Source organism: Odontesthes bonariensis, chromosome 3 (genome assembly GCF_027942865.1).
Source record: "Odontesthes bonariensis isolate fOdoBon6 chromosome 3, fOdoBon6.hap1, whole genome shotgun sequence".
NCBI lineage: Eukaryota > Metazoa > Chordata > Actinopteri > Atheriniformes > Atherinopsidae > Odontesthes > Odontesthes bonariensis.
Window position 1 is genome coordinate 28,709,136 of NC_134508.1, and position 25,083 is coordinate 28,734,218.

The 25,083-nt window shown below is 39.7% G+C and overlaps 2 protein-coding genes across 8 annotated transcripts in view; one reads left to right on the forward strand and one right to left on the reverse strand.

Annotated features, from left to right (window-relative positions):
- kif5ab (kinesin family member 5A, b) overlaps nucleotides 1-6,437 on the reverse strand; it is a 72,299-nt gene extending 65,862 nt beyond the window's left edge. For all 7 annotated transcript variants that reach the window (XM_075461440.1, XM_075461442.1, XM_075461441.1 and 4 more), the window contains exon 1: nucleotides 5,919-6,437. In XM_075461440.1, coding sequence (XP_075317555.1) covers nucleotides 5,919-6,047 — 129 coding nt within the window. In that variant the 5' untranslated portion in view covers nucleotides 6,048-6,437. The remainder of the gene's footprint in view (nucleotides 1-5,918) is intronic.
- Nucleotides 6,438-8,011: 1,574 nt separating this feature from the next.
- dctn2 (dynactin 2 (p50)) lies at nucleotides 8,012-23,672 on the forward strand. The gene is made up of 14 exons (XM_075461449.1): nucleotides 8,012-8,223; nucleotides 8,517-8,585; nucleotides 11,406-11,502; nucleotides 12,968-13,029; nucleotides 13,274-13,372; nucleotides 14,473-14,633; nucleotides 17,579-17,732; nucleotides 17,971-18,036; nucleotides 18,271-18,309; nucleotides 18,505-18,582; nucleotides 18,989-19,060; nucleotides 20,054-20,156; nucleotides 20,959-21,050; nucleotides 22,840-23,672. Exons 1-14 carry the CDS (start codon nucleotides 8,188-8,190, stop codon nucleotides 22,924-22,926), a joined length of 1,215 nt encoding a protein of 404 aa, XP_075317564.1. The 5' UTR covers nucleotides 8,012-8,187; the 3' UTR covers nucleotides 22,927-23,672.
- The last annotated feature ends 1,411 nt before the right edge of the window (nucleotides 23,673-25,083 follow it).

A 25,083-nucleotide genomic window follows, 5' to 3' on the forward strand; every position in this document is an offset into this window, starting at 1 on the left:
ATTTTCTACCTCAGCACATAATGAAGACAGAGAGAGGAGATGAAAAGAGAGTCACCTCTCAGCGGAACGATGGGAAAAGAGCTGCAGCCCATCAGAAATCATGGACATCTTAGAGACTAAGTGGCTGCTAATAAGTAGTCGAGCGACTTTCTAACTACATTACACGCCTATTTAGTGCAGTAACACAGGCTCAAATTTATTCACACAGAATTCAGGAAAAGATTTAAGAAACAATAACCACCTGTGAAAAAAAGCAAAGCTAAAATGCCAACTGCGAGTTTAATGACTAAATAACCTTGTACAAGACTGATAATTCTTAATTCATGAACATACAGGTACTTGACAGCTATGAAAGCAGCTGCCAATGCAGCTACTCGGGACAACTTGTAAGCATGTGCATGAGCAGCAGCTATTGATAGATAATCCATGTAATTATAAATGGAGTGCAGAAAATAGGGAAATCAATATTTTTTTTATTACACACATCTCAGATGGGTTCACTAGCATTGACGGATTGGCTCACTTCATTGCATTTCCCCTATCTGTCATGGTCAACAAAAAACAATATAAATCAAGCAGCATGTGATGATGGGGCTGGTCAGTGTTGAGTTTAGGCCATTCAGCATACAGTTTACATACACTTAGTAACCAGTGAAAGAAGACTTATCTTCTTTTTTTCTGTAAACAAGTGAGGCCAACCCTTCTCTCATACTGACTCATTCAAATGTATCTACAGTCTTTACAGGTATGGACAAAGATAAAAAGGGGATGCAGAATTGCAAAGACACATTTACTTGTACTCAAAGAGACCTTCCAAAGTAAATCCATTGTGGAGATTTTTCCTCTTATTCACTCACAAAAAGATACATACAGCTTCAGAGGAACAATAACATGACATATTACAACGTGTCATTATTTACTGAACAAAAATCCTTTTTAATAAAACCAAATCAAGAAGCAGTGTGTAACAAACAAGTAAATCTGTACTGCCCTCACAAGAATTAAGAGATGATGTGGCAGTCAAGTACTGCTAATCAAATGCATTTGATTAATTGATCATCAGCAATTACAGAAGTTTTTAGAGGCTTAACAGATTTGCTCGTTTGGAGCATTCAAATGTGTGTCAACACAATGTCATATTATTCACATATTAAGTGGAAAATATTCACTATAGTTGCCAATCTTCCCTGAAGTGGATGTCCCAGCATGTTTACCCTTCGATTAAACTGTGCAGTAATCAGAGAAACTGCAAAAACCCCAAGAGTTACATCTCAGACTCCACTACCTTCAGTTTGCAAGTTAAATATTAAAGTTCAGTTACAGTACAATTAGAAAAAGATTGAATAAGTATGGCTTGTTTGGAAGAGTTACCAGGAGAAAGCCTCTACTCTCTAAAATGAACATGGCAGTAAGTCCTTTGGACAGACGAGACCAAAGTGGAGACATTTGATCATAATGCACAGCAGCACATTTAGTGAAAACCAAACACAGCCAATCAGCTCAAACCCGTCATACGACCTGTCAAGCACATTGGTGGAGGAGTGAGGATTTGGGCTTGTTTTGTAACCACAGGACCTGGACACCTTTCAGTCATTGAGTCGACTATGAACTCCCCTGTATACCAAAATATCTTAGTCAAATGTGAGGCCATCTGTCTGATAGCTAAAGCTTGGCTGAAACTGGATCATGCAACAAGACAACAATCCCAAACAGCTGAAATCTACAGAAGAGACACTGAAAAAGAAAGTAATCAAGGTGTTGTTGCGATGCAGTCGAAGTCCAGCCTTCAACAATTGTAATGCTGTGGTGGACCTTAAGAGAGCTGAGCATAAACGAATACCTGCAGACCTCAATGAACACGAGCAATGTTGTGATAGATAATGGTAGAAAACTTACCCACAACAATGTGAGAGACTGACAACATATAGAAAATGACTACTTTGAGTTATTACTGAAGATGCTTCTACGTGCTTGGGGTGTACCTAGTTTTTTTCACACTGCTTTTGCATTTTGGCTTTGTTTATGTTAAATAAATAGTGATAGCGTCATTTGTTCTTGGCCATATGAGGTTGTATTTACCTCATTTTAAGACCTGATGAAGACTTTTTTTCTAATGTTTACAACATAAAACTTTACAATGAAGAGGATATACTTTCCTCTTCATAGGACTTATGAATACTTGAATGATGAGAAAGGACATCAGCTTTAAGAAGGGTTGTCATCCTCCCTTACCCTTACCACGTAAGTTAAAATAAGCTCAGAAGCTCAAAATGTTTTTAAAACAGTGGCATCCCAATGAAAAGCACACGTTTTGTTTATTCATTTCATTTTGGCCAAAGGCAAAGAAATGTATGCTTTTTTATTCTCTGGAGCGCCAGCTAGGCTCTGAAAGCTGTTGCAGCTTAGGTGCAATACTATATATTAGAAATATGTCATGAATAGTGGAGGTCTGAAATAAAATGGATTTCATACAGATCTATAACATGATTCTTATTATCTTACCTTGCTACTGGCATGATGCTTTAAAGAACACACTCCATTTTTAATAAACTTAGCGCATAGACACCTCATATAGAAATTACATGTAACATCTATATTTCAGCAGCAGAGAACAAGTAAGGAAAATAACTCCATATCTTGCTGCCACTGAAGTCTCTCTGATCATTTATTTATTTATCGAACTGAAAGCATGATTCATCGTGGCGGTCGTTTTTGCCTGCCAGAAGATTAGGAGGGACAATCTGGCCCTGTGACACTGCATTATTGCAGACGGTGAAATACGAGAGACAGCTGTGTCACTCCACTGTGGAACAAACACAAAGGCCGTGCCTTGAAGCAGTACAGGCTGAGAAATTATTACTGTCACACATGCCACAGAACCCTGCTGGGCTCTACAGGTAGTCATGAATGTGATGATGAAAAAAGACCTGAGAGAAAAATATCAATAATCTTATTTATTTTCTGTATCACACCAGTGGAGGACAGCTTTTGTTATTAGAATGGGAAAGGCAAGTGAAAAATGATGTTGGTAATGCGCTTCAAGGAGCTGCTAAGAAGCCTGTCTGCCACAACTTTATTATGTGCAGATCTGCTTATAAAACCACACAGAAGTAGAGAAATTAAATTAATTCTGCACTGATGATGTGAAACGGATGCTGTATATAAGGGTTTCTGCTCTAGCTGCTCCAAATACAAAGATTGACATGCACCTGAGCAGCAGCAAACTAACAGAATTGGCCATTATGAGGAAAACTGAGAAGTGATTAGTGCAAAAAGGACGGTGGAGACACAAACACTGAAAATTCATCAGGTGGCCAGACGCACATCTCATGCTGAATGCTAATGCTGCTTCATGTCTACTGGGGACAGGAAACTTTCACAGCAGAACTCAATTATCATCCAATCGAGATGATGTAATCTTTGATAGAAGAAATGTTTGTGACTGGCAGGTTGAATTTATGAGCTGCCATCTTGAAATAATCCTTGTTTGAATTATTGTCACAAGTATTGTCACAAAACAAATGAACATTTATTTGAGTCCAAGCAGCAAATCTACAAAAGCCCTTTTCCTAAAAGGGTTTGTGCAGGAAAACCCCCACAAGGCATAGGGAACCTCATGACATGGTTGCCAAATGTCTGCCTCCAGTCAGACTCCAAAATGACTGGTCATGCACCCACAGGTGGCAACTAGATTGTTGCAGTTATCTTGTTCGTTGAACATTTATAAAAAAAAATTTGTTTATTTTGTGCAGTGTTTTTGCGCTTGTGGTCAGACATTATAACTCGAGTGTTGAGACCCCAGAGATGTTCCCTCGTGAGCTCAGAGCAAATCAGCACACTATTTTCTGCAATCTTTAATCTTTTCAAGTCTCCTCCTGGCTGCCACTAAGGTGCAGATGAACCATCACTCAATAACTCAAATACTGCCTACTTCAGTTAACAAGTTCCAGAAGAAGCCTTCCTCGAGCAGACAAATGTGCAGCCATCACACAGCCCAGTTTTTATCAAGCATCACAATGTGAGCATTAACTTGTTCCTTCTGGGTCCTTACAGCTTGCGAGCTTTCCTGTTGTACTTTTAAATACAGATCCAATGTGACAACATTTCAAATACCAGGAGACATATTCTTTTATAACTTCCTCATACTAGAAGGAAAATACAAATGCTGAGCACATTTACACATCCAAAAACCTCTTACATACACACGCCTCCAAAGTGATTACATTCACAAAGATGAAAACCGCACTCACGCTTTTCTGACTACATTCATCTGAAAAGAGGGAAAGCGAAAGGCAGTCAGTACACAAAAATGACTTGATATACAAGTAGACAACATCCTGCTTCTGTTTCCAGAAGTTATCAACGTTATTCTTTTGAAGCTTCCTGCTGCCATACGTACTGACAGGAAACAACAGCAGTTTATTTCCTGTGACAGATCACACTTAACCAGTGATATATTCTTCATTTCCACACAAACAGTTTCAGGCAACAGCAGGAACAGCAGGTAAATAAATATCAAACTGCATGAGTTTCCTCAGTTTGACACATAATTCAATTTAGTGATCCAACACTTTTCTGTAAAATCTAAATAACTGAATAACACCATTTCTAATAACTTCAGAATTACGTTTTTATTCTCCAACTCTCCTCCAACACGTCCAAAATGCAGTTAAATACAGTTGCCATGATTAATGAGAGAATCTAAGATTTCAAGCTGCTATACGTCAAACCGCCATCCACATATTCCTCATAATAATATGGACATGAGACAGTGATAATTCAGTATGCTGGGGACGTCGTCAACCAAGATAAGACAATCATGTAGGGATATCAACCCCACAAAGCTGTGGTTTAGTGTACGTTTGTGTGCGAGAGAGACAATAAAGTAAGCTGATAGGAATTTTCTGCCATCCCAGTCATTACTTGAAGTCAACCCTCAGGCCTAAAGGGTGTGGGTTTCGCTCCCACTCTCTCTTTGTGTGTGAAATGTATGTCTAATGTGCATAATCTGCTAAATGCATGCATGTCAATTTCTGCATACACAACAATTCCTTTATAGATGTATGTGTGCCTGCATGTTAGCCTTGGCTCACATGTGCACGATTCACACTCCAGTCGTTCCCCCTGCATTCAATTAATTCAGCTAAAATGTCACTGCTGTGGGATCACACTCACACTGTTAACCTCAGCCTCAGGTACACATCCATCAGGCTGAATCTTCTATAGCTTGGTTCGTTTCTATTACTGCTCATGAGCACTGACAGTAATCACCGTCCTTTTTTCATTTTGTATTGAAATAAGGCCAAAATCCATTTACTGATCAGAAGCAACCAACGGAGCATAATTATGGCTCTCATTAGATTTGCAGGACCTGGTAATTCACCAATGCATTAAAATCTGACTACACCTACATCAGCGGGGGATCAATCAATCAATCCTGCAGGTTACCCAACCAAAATCCAGCAAACCAGTTTAAAGAAAGAGCATTGAAACTGAGAGGGATCACAAAGGTGGGGTCCGGATATATTTCAGAGATGACCATGGTTATGGGGAGTTTAATGACTTTGGACTGAAAAACAAGCAGGTACTGCCAAATAATCTGCAAGCATGAATTTTGAATGGCAGTTCTTCATTTTTTGATTTATAGACTTTTTTTTTCTAGACTTGATCTGCTGTTAGATTTTTTGAAAACCTTGCAGAGCAGCAGCACACAACTAAATGGTGCGGTATGCTAATCGTAATATCGATAGTAGTGATGGAGGCAACACTTAGTTTGATCCCTGTCAAAAGCCCTTAAGCTTCCAGTCTTCAGTCTGGCCAGTATCTGACGCTAGTGTAGGGTGATAAGTGTAACCCCCAGCGTCCATCCACTGCATGAAAAGGTGCCAAAAAATAAGGAATCGTTAGAAATAACTTACCCCGAGGATGACGGTGTCTTCTCTTTGAAATATTGGGATGAACTTATCTCCCCGAAGAATTTCGGACTGGTTCAGCGGACGAAATCGACACAACACCTTGATATTGCATTCAGCGTTGGCATCAGCCATTGTGGAATAAATATAGTGGATGAGCTTCCAGGAGATAAAGAGGAATTTTTGGAAAGGAAAAAGATAATTGAAATACTATCTCCTGTGCAACCACTTCTCTTTAAGCACCTGGACGCAGATTGAAAAAAAAAACCCAAAACGGTTATACCCACATGCAAAGCGAGACTGGTAGGCGAAGCATTTGTAGTATGAAAAACTACGAGTTTTTGGGTCCAAAACCATCAAATAAATAGAAAACAAAAATGGAAAAAGAAGCAGCTCAAGAGAGTTTAAGGCTGAAAATGCGCTCAAACCAAAATGTGCAGCTGAGCGGTGAGGAACATATGCAGACTTGTAAATGAGGAGTAGTCCATCCTGGTCCGGTCTCTGTGAATCGGTTGCAGGCTTCTCAGAGGCATGCCTTGCATCACTGTTATCCCCGCTCTCTCAATGAGGGCGGGGCGTGGTAGAGTAGCGACTCGCGTCGTCCCTCATCAGCACCACTGAGGCAGAGCCATCCAGGAGCAGCGAGAAGAGCTCCAACTCTGCCTTTTATTTACCTAAGACTGGCCCCTGTGGAAAAGTTCTTAAATCAGACTCTTAACCATCTAACACTTTTGTGCAACTCGCACTAATATTGCCTTTGTGGGGAGGGATTTTCTGTACACAGGGCAGCATCCTTCTTATGTGGTCTGCACAGAGCTGCTAATTTTTCGTGGCTGTGTGGTCACGTGAGAACCAAGTCCACTAACATTTTTTCACCGGAGACAGAAAGAGTAATACACAGCAATACACTGCGCTGTGGAGTTAAACAACCTGTGGAAAAGTTTACAGGATGGATGTCTGTAGTTGGAGATATGATTTTTTTTTTTTTTTTTACAAATTCCTTTAACAGTTTCTTAAAAAGAAAACAATGGACGATTCTCCAAATTCAAGCCAACCCTGAGATCATCATCAGGGATTATTTTCTCTGGATTAATAAAATATAATTTTACAGGCTACACAAAAGCTGTTTTCACAAGCTTATTACCCATCACGATGAGTATTGAGATCTTTTATACAAAGTAGGGCAGCTGGATTGTTTTTAACCACTCATTTAATCACTATCAGTAAAAGATGGAGGGAGGCATTTTGAACTGTTTAAAGACACAGCTACCAAGTTAGTATAGCAGAGCAGTGGCTCCAGTTTTCGTGACGTAAAACGTCTAGTCGAAATTTTTGGGAAATTTAAAGCAACTTAAAGTGAAGCAATGATGCTTAAAAAATGTCATAAGTAGGTTTTCTTGATTTATTTGTCTTTTATTTATGTAGCTATTTGTTGTGTCTGCCCCTATTCTTTAAAGAAAGCACCGCCTCTCCAGAGTAGACTTGGAAATCGTTTTTCAAGGTTGTTTGTTGGAAACATTTTTGATAATTTTCCAGGTGTCTTTTTTCTGTCAGCAGATAGGATGAGGATACTTTATTTCACAGTCATTTTTTTTCTTACAATGACTGTGATACATTATGTGTTGTGGTAAATTAAAATAATGCAAATATCTCATTTCAGCACTTATGTCTGGAACACTGAACAACATTAGGATGGTTAATCTCCCCGTGGAGTGAATTATCTGTCTTATTGACGATCTCTCCCCTATTGATTAAGTAGTTTACGCGTACCTTTGGCGACATCATGTGACGACTCTTGATATCAACCGGTTTCATTAATGCCGATTAGTTAGTGAAGATAATATCAGTACAACAACAAATGGGAAACTGCGTTTGAAAATGCAAGATAATTACATAAAAACATCAGCTACAGTAAAAAGAAAGGGGCACCTTTATTTCCTATTGGATAAACGGAATGTATGCGTGGTGACGCTCTCCGTTCTCAGGGATGTTTGTTTTGTTGCAAGTGGTAGGCCGTCATCCTACTTCTCCCTAAAGCGGCATACAGAGCACCACCCTCTCCGTATTGAATGAAGTAAACCAAGCGCACGCGCTGTCAACTCAAGCTAGTGACCACATCAGCCAGTGCTAAGCTCCGCCGGCTGAAAGACTGCTTGCTCATCCATCGTTAGCTTTTGTCACAGTACCACGCAGTGCTACAATAATTCAAGCGTTTTAAGGGTTGTTATTATATTCAGTCGTGTTTTGTTGGTCAAATTTTTGCTCCCTGTTGACAATGGCTGATCCCAAATACGCAAACTTACCAGGAATTGTAAGTGGCTAAAGCTAACAGACATATTGCTAAACTGCTATGTGGCAATGCTAGCTCCAAGCGGTGATAGTAACGTTAGCTAACATCAGTGCTGTTGACTTGTCTGTCTGTTGTTTGCAAACACTATACATTTAGCACATATAATTGTGTTTTTTTTTAGTTACTGCAGTGTCTTTAGATGCAATCATACAAAAGGTACAAGTGTTAGCAGCTTCGTGTTGTTGAATGGGCCGGGGCGTTGGCCAGGCAGAACTAAACGTGACAACTCATCATTTAATTTACTGTTTCAATAGGCATTCAACGAGCCGGACGTGTACGAGACTGGTGACCTTCCAGAGGATGACCAGGCTCAATTTGAGTCGGTAAGTAGACGTTTTGCGTACACCGTTTGTAGATTTTCTAACGTTTATGTTGCTGCTAGCTAACGAGCTAACAAGTGTTTACACCTTTTTTTAAAGAGACGATTAAGAGATGATTCCATCATCGTGATTTGCTTACTTTGCTTCTCTGTTAGTCACTCACTTAATTACTGTGCTACTAATCATTACTTTAAAATTATAGTTATTAACTTAGTTCTGTTGCGATTCTTAAAGATGGATGAAAGATTTCGTTAAACTACTTCAATAATTGCCACTTTGTTGGTGTTTGAAGAGTAACATGACAAGCTTAATGCTCCCTCTGAATATTCCTCACATTTTACAACACGACACATTTTACTTAGGTGGAAGTAAGAATCACGTGCATAACAGACAATGAGGCTTTAGAAATTATTCTGAAGTTGTCACCAAACACTATCTAAAAGTATTCAGAAACAAAACAGTGTGTGTTTATGCCATGGTGGTGATCTTATGACTCAGAAATGTCATAATGTGTAAATGATGGATTTGCAAAAATATTAAACTTACTGTTGAGCAACCTGTTTGCAGTTGAGGGGTGATGGTCTGTTTTTGCTCTTAAACATGTCTGGGCTGTTTACTGACTAGCCAAGTGAATCCTAACTAGCATTTTCCGTTCATTCTTCCCATTCCCTTGCCATTGTTTTGACTCTTCCCCACCCTTCCTGGGACCCTAGTTTGTACAAGTAAGACTGGATCCATATCTCTCTCAGAGAGCTTAATATCTTTTTGTGCATGTTATTTTTGTTACCCTTTTCAATCTCATATCTACCTTTTTTCACTTCTGTTGATTTGGATGAGATGAGAACCAGATCTATGGCGTGTCGCTTTTTCTGCTTTGAAATTCATCCGTTTTTGATTTTTTTTTTTTTTTAAGTGAAGATAATTTAATCATTTCTTTCTTTTGGTATTGCTCATTTACACATTTCAAGGGCATATTGATGATGATGATGATAGGTACTCAGTAGCACTGACTCACTCTGTGTGTGTGTGTGTGTGTGTGTGTGTGTGTGTGTGTGTGTGTGTGTGTGTGTGTGTGTGTGAGAGAAACTTTAACACAAGAGAAAATGATTTACTGCAGGCATCTGTTTAACCTGTTGTCAATCTCTAACAATTGCTTCTTGGCTAACCCTAATGTTTTGACTAACCAGACTTTCTAAAGGCTTCTTTGCACTGTGTGATAAATTGTTGGTTCATTGCATGTCACAGTTTGCAAGTTGGATATTTTATAGTCCCAGTTACAATACACAATAATATACAATAATTCTTCCATAAATACCTAGTAATCATTGTTTTTTTTGTAAACAAACAAAAAAAAAATGCAGGCAGAAATATGTCAGCTTGTGTAAACCACCCTCGTTTTAATCATGTTTTGCAAAAGTAGTCAGACAAAAAAATAAGCTTTGACTATGGCTCTGTCAGTTGCACAAGACTCACTACCGTGCCATAGATCCACAAGCTGATTTTTTTTATTTATTTATTTATTTATTGTTATTTTGCCTCCATTTTCTGGAGTATGTCTGATACTTTGCTCCAGAATCCTCATCATTGGTTCTGTTGGCCAGTGTGTTCCACATCATTTAGGGATGCAGCAGATTGGTATCCGGTCAGTCCTTTTACGTCCTCGCGTCTCTTCGACGCCCGCAATCCACCTGTTGCCCGTCATTCTTTCTCGTGGATTGTTCTTAAAACAATTCTCTTCATGATAAATCTGAATATGGTTTCAAAAGAGTGAGTAGCTCAGTAGCGTTAGTGCACCATCTTACCACCCTGAATGAGGGAAGAGGGAAAGAACTGGAGACATAAGCTGTCTGAACAAAGTGTCTCCAGGGTTTTTTGCTGCAATTCTCAGAACACTGCTTTCTTTCTTATCTTCCCCCAACCCTGGCCAAGCGTTCCTGTTGTGTGCATGGCATGTGATAACCACATTAATCTGTGTTGTCTCTCTCTCCCTCCCTGCTTTTTTCTCTCCCTCTCCTCTTCCATTACTTTCTTTAACTCTCTTTGGAAACCCAAGGAGCTGGTAAGAGCCTGGCTAACTCTCCTCCTCTTCCTCCTCCTACGAATGTCTGTGGAACTTTTTGTGTTTCGTGTGTCATCTTATCCAAATTCGTGTGATCACTCTTTTCATTAATCTGTATGTCAGTGGTGCTTTAATCCTGTTCATAGCCTCTAGTTTACCATTATTGATCATAAGAAAGTTGTGATTGAATGATCCATCTCATTTTGTGCTTTCAGTATCATTAATCAAAGAGCTGTCATTTAGAAAAGAGCGAGTGACCTGCAGCTGTGGCTCTTTCTCTTTCATTCATATAACACTGTGTTACCATTGTAGAATAAGATGAATAAAAAATCTTTCCAAAGGTTGTGATAAGATTCCACAGTCTTACCTCGGTAAAACTCGAGCTGTGGCATCCCATCACTTTTCTCACTGATTTCTTGCCTGCTACTCTAAATTATGTTGAAATGATCTGAGTTTCCCCAAGACAGCCTCAAATGATGTATGAGGAGCTCTTTCAGGTTTTTATAATTCATTGCAATTATTGGTTTAAATTTCTGAAGTAATCCGACCTTGATGCATTATTAGTTTCAAATCTTTTAAAAATACATTTTTGGGCATTGATCAATAATAGGTTTTTCCTTTTCTTATTTGAAGTGTATCTTGAGCTTTGATAGTTTAGCTCACTGGTTCAGTAAGCCAAGTCTCTTTTTCATCTTTGCTGTATCAATGAGCTGTTTGATTTTTGTGTCTTTTCATCTGACTTTATTTCCTTGTCCGAATGACAGGAGGAGCTTTGCAGTGACAGCGTGGAGAGGATTGTGGTCAACCCCAATGCAGCCTATGACAAGTTCAAAGACAAGCATGTCAACACCAAAGGACTCGGTCAGTTTGTTATTGCAACATATTCACCTAAATGGTGCCACAACCCTCATTTTCAGAAAAGTTCATAGCACACAGTGAATTCATTTAATCCTTTTTTTTTAACAGACACAAGTACAAAGTCAATTATTTCTATCTTCCTCACTGACTCACTTCATTGTCTTTAGAAAAAATACAAAGAAATCTAGAATTTGATGCCATAAAGCACACTGAAAAAAGTTGGGATGAGGAAATATTATATACTGATATACTTTTGTGGTGCATCGCCCTTTCGTTTAGTTATAGTTTTTGATCATTTGGGAACCGAGGATGGTAATATACAAGAATACAATCATTTACTGATCAACAGTTTGTGGCCGTCGTCATCTGATCTCCTCTTAAGGATGCTCCGTACATTATCACTATGAGACATATCTGAAGTGCAGCACGCCAGTCAAGTGCACACTCTGTGTCTGAAGCCACGCCGTAGGAGGCCGTGCAGAAAATGGCCTTCAATTGTCTTGCAAGAGCAACAACACCCCTTCCAGAGAAAGATGTCGCCTCAGTGGTTGTATATTTATCTTAAAAATTTCAATATACACCTCTAGACAAATGGTTCTTATAACTTTTTGAGGCACTTCATTTTTTTTTTGTTTACATCATAAGAACTGTGGCTGATTGTAGTAAACAAACAGCTTTTCTAGGGTCTTTTTGCTTTTATAAAAGAGACCTTTTATATTTACTTTAGAGAAGGAGCTTTCCTAGCACGAGGGGTGCAGTTTATAAAGCAGCTGCACAGTGATTAGGCCAGAAAACTAACCTGTTGTGACAAACAAAGCTCATAGACATCTTTTAAAAGTCTATCCTTAACGTTCGCTTGTGGAAACCTAAGCAAAGCGCAGAGGAATGGTGGAGCAGTGAAGCCCAGTGTTTATTGAGCCAATATGCGACAAAGGAATTGGGGCATGATTTTTACTCTTGGACAGCCTCCCGGCTGGCTGTTACATCACTTCAGTGTCTTGTCTTTATTGTGAATGCAGCCAAAGAAAAAGCCCTTGCATAAGTGTTGTCCTTCAGGGAGTTTCACATTCCCACAAACCCTCAGAGGGCCCTCAAAGCTGTTGGGCCCCTGACTCTTTGCACTGTATTATTCAGTGTAGATAGTAGCTTCTTCCAGATTGCTTTGAGTATAGAAATGAGTGGTGTCCTTTGCATGCTCAATTTGTCTAAAACCTTCTAAATAACACTTTTTTTTTTTTTTACAAAAAATCATATCATCTGTATTTTTGTCTATTAGATAAAGGTTTAAGCAATGAGCAAATTACAGATTACAGATTTTGTTGCATTTTAAAAAACTTCCCAGCCTCCCTTTGTTGGTTCTTTGGCCATAAAAACTGAACACATTGATCATTTCTGTAGTTGGGACATCAGTGGTGTTTACTGTGTGTTTCTCAACCTCTTTTAAAAGCAGTTTTCTCCGTTTTCACAGACTTCTCAGACAGAATCAGTAAAAGCAGGAGAGTTGGCTACGAGTCAGGAGAATTTGAAATTGTGAGTATATTCTGTTGAGCAAAAATCCCGTCACTACTTATTCTTTTTGAAGGTGATTCATTTTTGTGGGTAATAAAACCATTATTTTTGTATCACTTTGCTACATGGATTTTCCCATAAAATCAAAGTGGAAGAGATGGTTGTTCTGTGTGATCCTTCTTCTCAGGGCTGCTCTGTCTGTGGGCACACCCGCTTTGCTTTTGTGTAATATTCATACCATCGCTCTGCTCTTTTCTCTGTTTAGCTCGGAGAGGGCTGCGGAGTAAAAGAGACGCCCCAGCAGAAGTATCAGCGCTTGGTGAATGAGATCCAGGAACTCACTCAGGAGGTGGACGCCATCCAGGTGGATTGCTAGCAAAACTCACACTCGCACACCAAAAGAATCCGCAAGGAGAGGCGTTCTCTTTTTATCCGGCCTTAATCTTGATTAATTCATCTTTGGACTGTCCCCCACAGTACTTTTAGCTACTTTTAACCATGTAAAATATTAATGTTATTTAGCCAAGAAACCTGAAAATCTGATCCAAAGTTCAGTCTCACGTGGGCTCTGTAGCTTTTAGTTCACCGTTAAACTGAGTAAACCAATAGAGTTGATTTTTCTGACTAACAAAGTTATGTGCATGGATGCACAAGTCTGCTGCTCTCTGCTTTCAACACTGAGTTATAATGCAGGCTGCAGCCTAGCATATTTAGTTTTTTTGTTAAAGTATCTGTGGATTCGAGGTCATGTAGATCATAAGATTGTAATCGTAGACTGTGCAGCTTGGCTACTGGAAGATTAAGGAGTTTCTCTGCTACACAATATGTAGCAAATATATATAAGTTATGAATTATCCTTTAAAAGCAAATGACATTGTCAAACTGCACCCGTTCAGATAGGTTCTTCTTGCCAAGAAGAGCGTCCTTTAGTACGATTTTATACCCGATACCCAAAATTATATCTTGACAGCACTAGAACATTCTATTAAAAATAGACTCTGATAATGTAAAAGTTTTACGATAATTCTGGTAGTTTTCAGCTTGGATCTTAAGCTCATAATGCTGGGTGTCCGGCTTGAATAACAGTAACGTCATCACAACTTCTGCAACCTCTGAAAAGATGAAGGAAAAAGATGTAGACTCCGGCAAAAGAACATTTATTCAGGACAAGCAATTAAAAAAACTGGAAACGAAAAGTTAGAATAATTCAAGTAAAATCCGATGTCGGTCGTCATGGTAACGAGCACCCTTGAGTTGAGTTCACTGCATAGAAGTTGTCTTATTATGTTATTTGAATGGTGCTTTTGTCAGATGCTGCTGCAGTTATGAAATTAGGATTTTATTGGAGCAGAGTCAAAGTTTGGAAATGCTTTAGGCGACCGTGAGTGGACACATAGTCTAAATGGGCTGAATTTTTCGCAGTTTACTGTCATGTACATGTGCTCTGGGTCTCTCTGCGTCCAGGCTGCTGCAACGGAAAGTAGCGCAGAGGAGCGCCTCACCCCGGTGGTACTTGCCCAGCAGGCGGCGCAGCTCAAACAGCAGTTGGTGTCTGCCCATCTAGACTCACTGCTGGGACCACAGGCACACATCAATCTAGCTGATCCAGATGGAGCTCTTGCCAGGTGAGTTTCAGGGGGCGGTATCAAGACAACCTCTGTGTTTACATGGAATTGTTAAGCATATCTGAGGTCAACATTTGAAATGTGGCAGAGTAGAAAATACTGATGGTTCCAGTAACTGGTTAGAAGCGAACTGCTTTGACTGTGTGATGTCATCAGATGGTGGCTGATGAGTTCGTTAGTACATATTTGTTATACGCAGACTGGTTGCTGCGGTGATCACAAATGAGAAGCAACACCTTTAAGCGGAGTAAAACATGGAAGAAATTAAGAGAGGTCTTAAGACTTTTCATGCTCATTTTTTTTATTGATCATATTTTGATTATTGTCTCTTGAGAGTGCCGACAGTGTTTCCTCTTTAGCAACACAAACAGCTGATCAGTCAGTGAAATGCTAACTACATTAGAACTTTGGAAAAAGTGCTATTCCGTCATAAAACCACTTTCACACAACACTGCAGTCCTGAGATATTCTAGACGGGTGGCAAGTGAGAACGCAAAGGTCTGGAACATTCATTCAGACCTCCTGCGGAGGTTTTCCACCCAGCCTAAGAGTAAACTACCCACAACAGCAGATACATGCAGTACTGATATCAACACGATAAGGACGCACCTCTGCTCTTCTCAACATGTTGTAAAGAAAAGGGGGATTTCTGCATCATGTGCTCGGGACTGCCGTTCCCCCGCACTCTCTCCCTGCGTTTCCAGTCGGGAGAGCACATCTCCAGCAGAATTCTTCACACTGCGTTATGCTTGTGTGAACAGCAACTGTAGTCAAACTCTGGAACGGATTGTCTGCACATTCTCCAGATATTTGCAGTGTTTATGTGTGACAATGGCTAAAACAAGAAAGCTCAGACAGAAACCACCTCAGAAACCTGTAGCATTCCCTGTAAGTGAACTAGATTAGCTGTCATCTGCAAAAGCGCTTGTTGCCTAGTGAACTCGCCGTTTGTGGCCAATTTGTCAATCTTCAATCTTAGATGGATTTAAGCTAGGCTTGCACCAATCTTGAAATTCTGAGCTAATACTGTTGTAAAAGAAGGGAATAACTAAAATAAAATAACAAAGAAACAAGGAAATATGTTTTTTTAAATTTTTTTAAGTACTTTAGCACTTCATCAAGCCATCTTTGAATGGCCACAAATGAATTGATCTTAATTAATTGGTCTTAAACAACCTTTCTGGTACTAGTCTAACATGATAAAGAACTTAAAAATGCAAAAGGATTAGATAAGCAGCTAAATATAAACATTAAAACTTCTTACTTGTGAGTGAGATGTTTATTTTACTTTAACCAAAGTGAGGATTTCTGTTTTGTATCAGTTCAGTCCGTTTCTCTTCTCATTCATGATATGAGATGCAAAGCTGAACAGTCGCTCGCTGCTGGTGTGAGGACCACAGCGGTATTTGTTTGCCATTTCCGGAAAATGGAGTTGCATTTTATTTCCCTTCTTGTTCTTCTCCCGATATCTAAGAGTGGGCTTGTTCCTTGGAATGGGGTCCTCTGCAAAGAAACAATCTGGTTATTGTTATGCTCTTGTCCTTGTCTTTTCTGGTCCGTTTCCCGCCAGAATCTTTTAAAACATCTTGTGCCCTTTCTGTTCATGCTCTCTTTATGTGTCAGCGCTGAGCCGTTTCTTATCTCCCACGTCTTATTTCTGGCGTTGGCGGCAGACCAGTCCATTAGGTGCGCGTCTTGTGGAATGTATCATTCCTCCTTAACATCGTGCTGTAGGCTGGATCTGCACAACCTGCAGGCTTGAGCTGACTAGGAATGAATGTTTATAACATCAGACTATTTTACATTTATGTTACGTTCATTTTGAAGACCCCCTTTTGTTGTTGTTGTTTTTTTTTTTTTTTTTTAATCCAAGAGGATTTACAAGTGAGGAACACATTTGCGGGGACAGCGGAGTGAGGTTCGGTATCTTGTGTGAAATGTAGGAAGTTCAATCTTATGACTGAGAAACGCTGATATCCAGCTCCCCTTCCGTCTTTCGGACTGCTGCACTGGCTAAGAATGACATCATGACATCATGCAGCCAAAACTTGTCAAAATGCTGTCATAGCTGTTATTTTAGGGTCAGCTGTCATGACAGCGTCAACTGTGGATTTTTGTGTTTACCCCAAGTTTCAAATATATTCTCCAAGAACTCTGAGCTAGCCGATGCTGAGTGAGAGCCAGTGAATTTCAGGGAGTGTAACACCACCTTTATCAAGTTTAAAATCTTAATCAATCCACTTTGCCGTTAGGCGATACATTCTCACCAGGCAAGTATCCAATCTCCATAAATCAGTCGTAAAAACGTTGCAGGATGTCAGCAGCCAGTAACTTGTGAATGTGTGAGGTCACAGTGTTTTAGCCTTCAGGGAGGTAGACATCAGCACAACTGGGCAGTGTGTGATGGGGCTCCATATAGTTAATTAGGTATCGAACTCCCATCTCCTCCATAAGGAGAAAGGTTGGGCAACAACTGCAGTGGGCTCCATTACCTTGTAAGAACTTTGTTGTTATCAGTGTGGATTTTTTTAAATTTTCTCAAATCTCGTCATTACCAACTGGGTCTCACCGGTGATTAGTTTTTTTTTTTTTTTATGATATCTAGTTTATTTTGCTGTCGGGTAATGGTTATACTCATCTTTATGTCTGCTTTTAAAGTTGCTAATGAGATTTAAAGTGTTTATATCTGTGGTTGTAGTGTCTCCTCTCAACATTTGATATGTCACAAACTGCTTATCTCTGATTTTCTTCATTTATAGTAAAATCCTCCCACGTGACATCCAAACGTGAGGGGAAAAAAGGGAAGAATAAAATAATGATGAAAAAGAAAGATTCGAGCTCACCTTCACTTGCTGCTTTAAACTGCGCCTAAAGAGATTGGGCTGATAACTGTATGGACCAATATGTTTAATCCCTCTGTGTCTTCCTTTCCCTCCTTCCCGCAGGCGTCTGCTCACCCAGCTGGAGGTGGCTAAGGGCAGCCGTGGCAGCCCAGCAGGAGACGGCAAACCGACTGCTTCAACAAAGGGCCCAGATGGAGTGGTACTCTACGAGTTGCACAGCAGACCAGAGCAGGAAAAATTCAATGAATCTGCCAAGGTAAAGTGGAAAGGGAGGTGGAGACAGCAGAGTCAAGTGTCTGCATGAATGCACTCAGAAATTGAGCAAACATATGAGCTCCCCGGTGTACTTTGGTTTCACTCTCATGAGAGGAATGTCAGAATATTTGATGACAATTAACAGGACAAAAGATGGGAAGGTAGGTGCGTGTGTTTGTTTGTCATGTGAGATGTTGTTGCCTCTGCCAGCCATGTGTTGCCTTGTTCCGTCCCTGTAGATGGCGGAATTGGAGAAGCGTCTTGCTGAGTTGGAGGTGGCTGTTGGCTCAGGATCAGACAAGCAGGTACACAGTCGCAGTCTTTACCCGCACATGTTCTCTCAAATGCTTTTGTCTCTCATTCCCACTTAGTATGTGTATCTGCTTCTCTCTGTCACACCAGTGTAATTTTAGCCCATGTCCCTTGTCTTAACTGTCCAAAAAGAATATACTATTCCCCTTTACTGACTAAATTATGAGTTGGACTCAATTTTGTTGTAATTGTATTTTGTGTTTTCCCTCTTTGTGTTTACATTGCAGGGACCTCTGAATGCTGGCGTACAAGGAGTCAGTTTGATGGTAAGAACGCAACTTCTTTTCTTTTTTTTTTTTTTTGGAAAGGCCTGTGTGAAGTTTGTAACTGTGTGATGTGCAGCCAGAGAACTGGGTCACACTTCAAAGATTACATCAGTTTCTGTCAGTAGTAGGAGCAAGAAAACAAAGGACTGGTTTCAGCCTTATATATACAGTAACTTGTGTGCTTCTTTGTGTCAGGACACCATAGAGCTGCTGCAGGCACGGGTCAGCGCACTGGACTCTGCTACTCTCGATCAAGTGGAGGCAAGACTGCAGGTGATTATTTTACAGGGCACAAACCAGGGTTAGCAGAGTCTTTTGCTATAAAATATCAAGTCAAAGATTAATTAAACATTTCGAGTACACCTGCTAAAGGTTTATCATGATGTAACTTAAAGGTCCAAAACACCTCAATATCCCAGAGGACATGCATGTCACGACAGCAACAGATGTCATCACACGCGATACAGCAAGCTGTGTTGGACCATAGTTGCCAATAATTGTGACTCTTTTCGATCAGCGGGCTTGAAGCTCAGGTCTCTTCTTTTTGTGCGAGAGTTGTTGCTGCCAGTTTCAGAGCCTTCATGTGAGACGTTACAGTCCACGCGTTTCTGTAATGGGTGAATAAGCAATAATGTGTTTCACATTACTCTTCATATCACTGTTTTTCCCTCCCCTTTAGAGTGTTCTTGGGAAGATGAATGAGATTGCCAAACATAAGGCAGCGATCGAAGATGCTGAAACGCAAAACAAGGTTAGTAATTCTCCTACGCGCATCTGTGCTAAATAAATGCAGCAAGTATCTAAGATGCATGTATGTTCTGTAGATGAATACTCATACATAATATGCGCCCGAAATGTATGCGTTTCAAAAAACTTTCAGTGGAACATCTGAAACCGTGTGAGCCGAGATGTTTTACATGAGCTTATATGATAGATTTTGAGATTTACTTGAAAACCTCCAGTATAAATAATATATGCTTTTCTAGCAGCTAAATGAACCACTGAAGCGAATCGCCATGTGTTCTGTTTTTTTTTTTTTTTGAGTGCTGCCTTGCATACTTGGGGAATCCTTATTAGAAACTCGCATTAATCTCTGACGGATTCATTGTATTAGTTTGTCCATTTTAAGCCAGTAATGAGAGTTTTTCACATCACATGCACCTGGGAGACCTTTTTGGCTTCTATTAAGAATTGACTGATCTAAAGCAAGGCCCATTAAATAAGCCATTAGAGGGCAGACTTTGTGAATAAAACCAGTTTCGTGAAAGTACCTTCCTGTTCTGGTCTTTGAGAGAAAAGTGGTATTTGAATTCTTGAAAGGAAGATGTTGCCTCACAAAAAAAGAATGTCAAAAGTGCACAAGATTGCTTTAATGTTGGATTATATAAAGGAATGCAATTGAATACAGCAATAGCGGGACTATGTCCATAGTCATAAAATACAATAAATAAATAAAAAAGGTTGTTTGAAGTTAACTGAGTGAATAAATGGTCTGAAAGAATAAAAGTTTGAATCACAGGCAGTGTGTCCAACAGTAAGGTTTTAATATAGGTGATAGAAAGGGTTCATTTCTGTATTTGTGGCAGACTAGACAGATTAAACACCCCGTCCTCCCACTGCTGAAGTGTAGGCTGCATAGAAAACTTGTCATAGCAAAGCTGCATTGATCATCGATTGAGTTTTTAGTTTTTTTTATCGTTAGTATGCATTTGTATTTATGCCTTTCTTTACGTCCACCCGACAGGTGTCGCAGCTGTATGACGTGGTGCAGAAGTGGGATGCAGTGTCCACTTCTATACCTCAGGTGGTGCAGAGGCTTGTAGCTGTGAAGGATCTCCATGAGCAAGGTAACACACACTAACTGATGCCCACTATTCACCTCCAGAAACTCTTTAAAATATGGAATCAACTTGTTGAAGTGAAAGAGTCCATTCTGTAGCATGAAACAATTATGCTCTGTTACTGTGACTAATATTGCATTCGGGGAGAATTTCACGCCAGTAAGGGCAATAACAATGGAAATGGTTCTGTTATTTTATGAGGGGAGAAGAACCTTGGGGAAAAAAAACCCATGAGAGTTCAAGGGGAGAATGAATGTAGGTTAAAAGAGGGGTGCGGTGGGGCATTTTAGATTCAAAATTTGTTGGATGTCACCACAGAACAAATCTGGGTATGAACTCGGAAGATTTTTGTCCACAGTGGAAACGTCTGAGTGAGAGAAAAGACTTAAAAATGGCAACAAAATCAGACCAAATCTTGCAACACTGTTAAACACCCCCTTGAGGAGAAAGAGATGCATATTATACATCACATTATCATCTTTTTATTATTTAACATATGAAAGTGGAACCCTGGCATTCATAGATTATACTGAGAATTCTCTTCAGAGCTGAAAGAAGTAACATATTATCCAGCCACTCTTTGCACCAATCTGTCCGTTTGCCAGCTGGGTTTAGCTAAATCATGACTCTAACTGATTAAGGCTATCGTATAATAGACAATACCTTGTTCAGTCTTTCAAGTGGTCACTCATCATGTTCACATTAGATTTGCTGTTGGCCCTTTGCATTATTTAAAGTGGATAAATGTTGATATCTTATTCCTGTGCTCCCCACACCTACCATTTTACTTTGACCTTTTTCCTCACAGCCATGCAGTTTGGCCAGCTGTTGACTCACCTGGACACCACCCAGCAGATGATCAACAACTCTGTAAAAGACAATAGTACTCTGCTAACACAGGTAGGAAGTCCACAGGCAGGATAAACAAACAAGGGCACATGAGCCACTGCTGGGAGTATGAAACTGGATTTGAGGAGTTTTAGCCACTTAAGATTTAAATATACCATATGCTGGACAGCGGGAACACAGCAGTAAAGCCACGATTTGCTCTGCGAAGGTATGGCAGTGTAATGGCATACCTGCGAGTCTCCGTGGTGCAGCCTGGAGTTTTCAGCCGGAGGCCAGATCTTCCTTCAAAAAGAGAGGGATAAGACTCCAGGCAACATTGCACTGATTTTCTAAGATTGTGAGATCTATGAAGGGCTTCGAGTTAGGTTTTGCTCATAGTTTTGGTTCTGTTTGTTTCAAAGTGAGATTCTGCTGCCCCAGTGTGACCCCCCCCCCCCCGTGGTTTCCTATAGTTGTATACTGGCCCTAAATCTTTCAAACACGCATTAGACACTAAAACGGAAATCGCGGGATTTTTCTAAAGCGAAAGAGTTTTTCCTTGCAGGAGTGAAAATGTTGGATGCACTGGGGAAAAAGAAGTAGTGACCTACTCAAACACTTGACAGTGACCTCTGTCTGTATGTGGGATAACGGAGTATAAAAGGTGTCCTCCAATACACTTCAGAATGTGGTGTAGAGGGAGGCAGCTCTTACTAGCTCAAAGTAACAAGCTAACAAAGTGCAGTTCCCTATAAAGAGGACCGAGGCTTTCCAAAGTCTCATCTAGGTTCAGTTTGTAATCAGCCTGTGCTTTGCAAGTTCAAGGCCTCTTGGTAGAATGACACAACATGTCTTTGTAAAGGAAAAGGCTTCTTTTTAATGCAGCATGTATTTGTTAAAATGTAAAACCCCTTGAAGTCTGAAAAGTGTTGCTCCTTTCCTTTCATGAACTTAGCATTCTTAAGTGAGGAGTCTCTGGGGTTATTAAATATGGCAGTTCAATGGTTTTCATGTCTGTCATTCTTCTTTCACTAATTATGAAGCCCTCTTTAACAATGGTGATTGCTGTCAATAGTCATTTTATTTATTCCTTTTGAAAATTTAACCATAAGATTTGTGTGAAGTAGTTGTCATGGCTAATATTATTCATATTATGATTCATATTATTATTATTATTATTATTATTATTATTATTGTATGTTTTTTGGGGAAGTTGGATGAGAATGTATGTGAGGTAACAAACAGGTTATTGAGCAGGTTGCTGCTGCTGCTGCTGGATGGATATGACACTAAACAGTGACGGTTGGGTACTGATTCAACAACTGATGAAGCACGAGTTAAAATTGAATTTTATGTTCTTACTTACAAATTACCAAAAAAAAGGTACTTTTAGATGCCGAGGCCAGATTCCAAGCACTTGACTTGGATTAAAGTCCTGCTTGTCTGGCTTTTTATTCATCAGTATTTTCAGGCTTCTGTTTAGTTCAGTTTGAACAACAAAACAAAGTCTTTCTGGCAGAAGCTCATTAAGGCTTATCGTGTTTGAGAGCCTGGAAGTACGCTACATCTAGTATTTTTGTTCAGAAGAAAAAGAAACGCTAAAGCGGCAAACAAAGTGTCTCGATTCAAAACCTTGGTCAGTTCACTAATCATTTTTTCTGACCAGATTTCTCTGGTCCGTGTTTACTTTTTCTCCCTGATGAAGCTGAAAAGTTAATATTCTTTGTACTCCAAGGTTTACTGACTCTTCTCTCTTCCTGCCTTGTAATGCTGCCAACTCCTTCCTGCAGACCTTTAATTATATTCCTCGACTTCCATGTCTTACTCAACTTGCTTTTTTCCCCCTTCCTCCTCTCATCAGGTCCAGCAGACGATGAAGGAAAATCTTGTGGCTATTGAAGAGAACTTCGGTGCTCTCGATCAGAGGATGAAGAAACTTTCTAAATAAGCGGTTTCAGAGTTTGGTTCGGTCCACGAGTGTAGAACATGGACAATTAAGAGCTGGTTAGAGAGCTCAGATGGGAGGGGTTTGGGGTTTAACGCTGTCCTTTCTGGCCATCCCTCTCTTGCTCTCTACTTCCGCCTTTTTGTGGAATGTTAGAAAGTTGAATAGATGGAATAACAAAAAAGGAGACCAAATTATCTTCAAATGTCCACCCACGTTTCCTCTTCCTTTCACTTGCATCGAACTCTTTTATCGGCCATCTTTGTCCACACTACACATGCCACTGATATCAGTCCACTGTTAAGCTTGTTAAGTTTTAGAATGGATTGTTTTTTATTATTACTGATATTCGATTAAATTCTTCTATTCCTTTTGGAGGTTCACACAATTACTGGATTTGTACTGTAAACTGGCCAGATTAAATCACAATAACGTTGGGTTGCAAGATCACACAAAAAAAAAAAAAATGTTACCCACTTTGATTTACAAAAAAAAAAGATCAAGGTCTATTGTCCTTTATTGTTGTAGCGGGAGCTAATTGGTGCGGGCGTCAGGGTCGTGTCATGGAAGGAAAGCTTGTAAATATGCCTGTATACCTTATTGTTTCTTCACTCTCGGTCGCTTGTAACTATATTATTATGACTGAGACCAGATGCCACAGACAAACTTTTAATCTGCTTTGTCATTGCCTACAACTGTATTGTTCATCTGTGGTCACAGAAGCTGATCAATAAATTAAAGTGCGATAAGCTTGGCTTGTATTTCTTGGTGCGAGGAACTCTCTTTTTTAAGAAAATAGTTCAATATTTACTCCCACAGAACCCCACAAAAAATAACAATAATTAAGTAGATACCTACATTTGGGGGGGAATGAGTTGATAGTGAAGTATGGAGAATTAACAGTAAGTAAATGACTAACTTTTTGCATTTCCAAATTGGATTAAGTTCTTGGAAAGAGCAGTTGGCACTGAAAAATATTTCCGTGCTATTTTGATGTGTAAAACACTTCTTTTAAATCTAGAGAAAAATTTGAATTCCACCATCAAAATGAAACAAAACCTTTTATTGTCTTAATTATTTATGACCACTGGGTGGCAGCATAGCATCTGTTAAAAAGGTCAAACCCTTCACGGAGGCTGAAAGTGTTTGAAGACAAAACTGAACAAATCGATAAAAAGCCATAAATGTAAAATATTCCACCGCTTTCACATATTTCTGTCCAACGAAATTCACGTGTCAAAATTAATTTTAGCACTTAAAATGTAAAAATCCAAATGGTTCGGTTTATGTACGAGCTTGAAACTCCTTTCAATGTGAAGTGGCACTCTCAAGCAGGTGTGTTTTGAGGTGAATACAGAAACACAAAAATCTCACCGTGGAATGGAGCTTATATTGAAGCTTTTCATTAAAGAACTTTGAAGAGAAAAATATCTTGTTTGTGCTGAATTGGGAGCCGTTCTTCTATGTCTCTGCCGTCTTCACACTAGGCAGCATTTCAAAAAATCTGTCTCATTAGTATGAAGGATTTAAAGTTCTGTCAACATGTACACATACTCTTATTTAACAGAGGGAACCTGGGGAAAAAAATCTTTTCCATTTAAAGGTAACAGGAATAATGGGCCATCTCTCACAGTAAATCATAAGGCAGCACTCAGTTTTTGAGGTCAGTCTCAAATCCTTCTGGCATTAGTGGGTTTAGAAGAAGCATTAAAACAAAAAGCTGGCTCATGTTGGCAGTCAAGTGATGGCATTAGTGACAAAGGCCGACAGATAACAGCAGGGTGAGGATCAGGTGAGTGATCCTGAGTGAGTCATCCAGACACAGCAGTACGGGGTTAAATAACGTCACGACAAGCTGCGGGGAGGGGATTAACAGTTTGATGAGATGCAGATGGTCCCAATAAAAATGCCTATTAACAAGTTTGGGTTTAAGTATGTCTTTTTTTAGCTTCTTTTTTTTTTTTTAGCCCTAATTTAGGATTAAATGAGAAATAAATGCTGATGAACCTTATTCTTGATTTGTCTTTGTTTCGTGCATGGTGCAACATCTTTCTTTCGATGTGTCCTCTTCTTCTGGAGTGTGGATTCCAACTTTCTTGTCTCCTCTACGTGTGGTGGAGCTGACGACTGGTCTGCACAGACGAGTCGTATCCAGTGTAA

What these genes read in the sequence shown, in the direction of transcription:
- dctn2 (XM_075461449.1), top strand. Translation starts at nt 8,188, where the DNA reads ATGGCTGATCCCAAATACGCAAACTTACCAGGAATT. An exon ending in ACCAGGCTCAATTTGAGTCG is followed by an intron (nt 8,586 to 11,405) that starts GTAAGTAGACGT and finishes TCCGAATGACAG; the next exon opens with GAGGAGCTTTGCAGTGACAG. An exon ending in AATTCAATGAATCTGCCAAG is followed by an intron (nt 17,733 to 17,970) that starts GTAAAGTGGAAA and finishes CCGTCCCTGTAG; the next exon opens with ATGGCGGAATTGGAGAAGCG.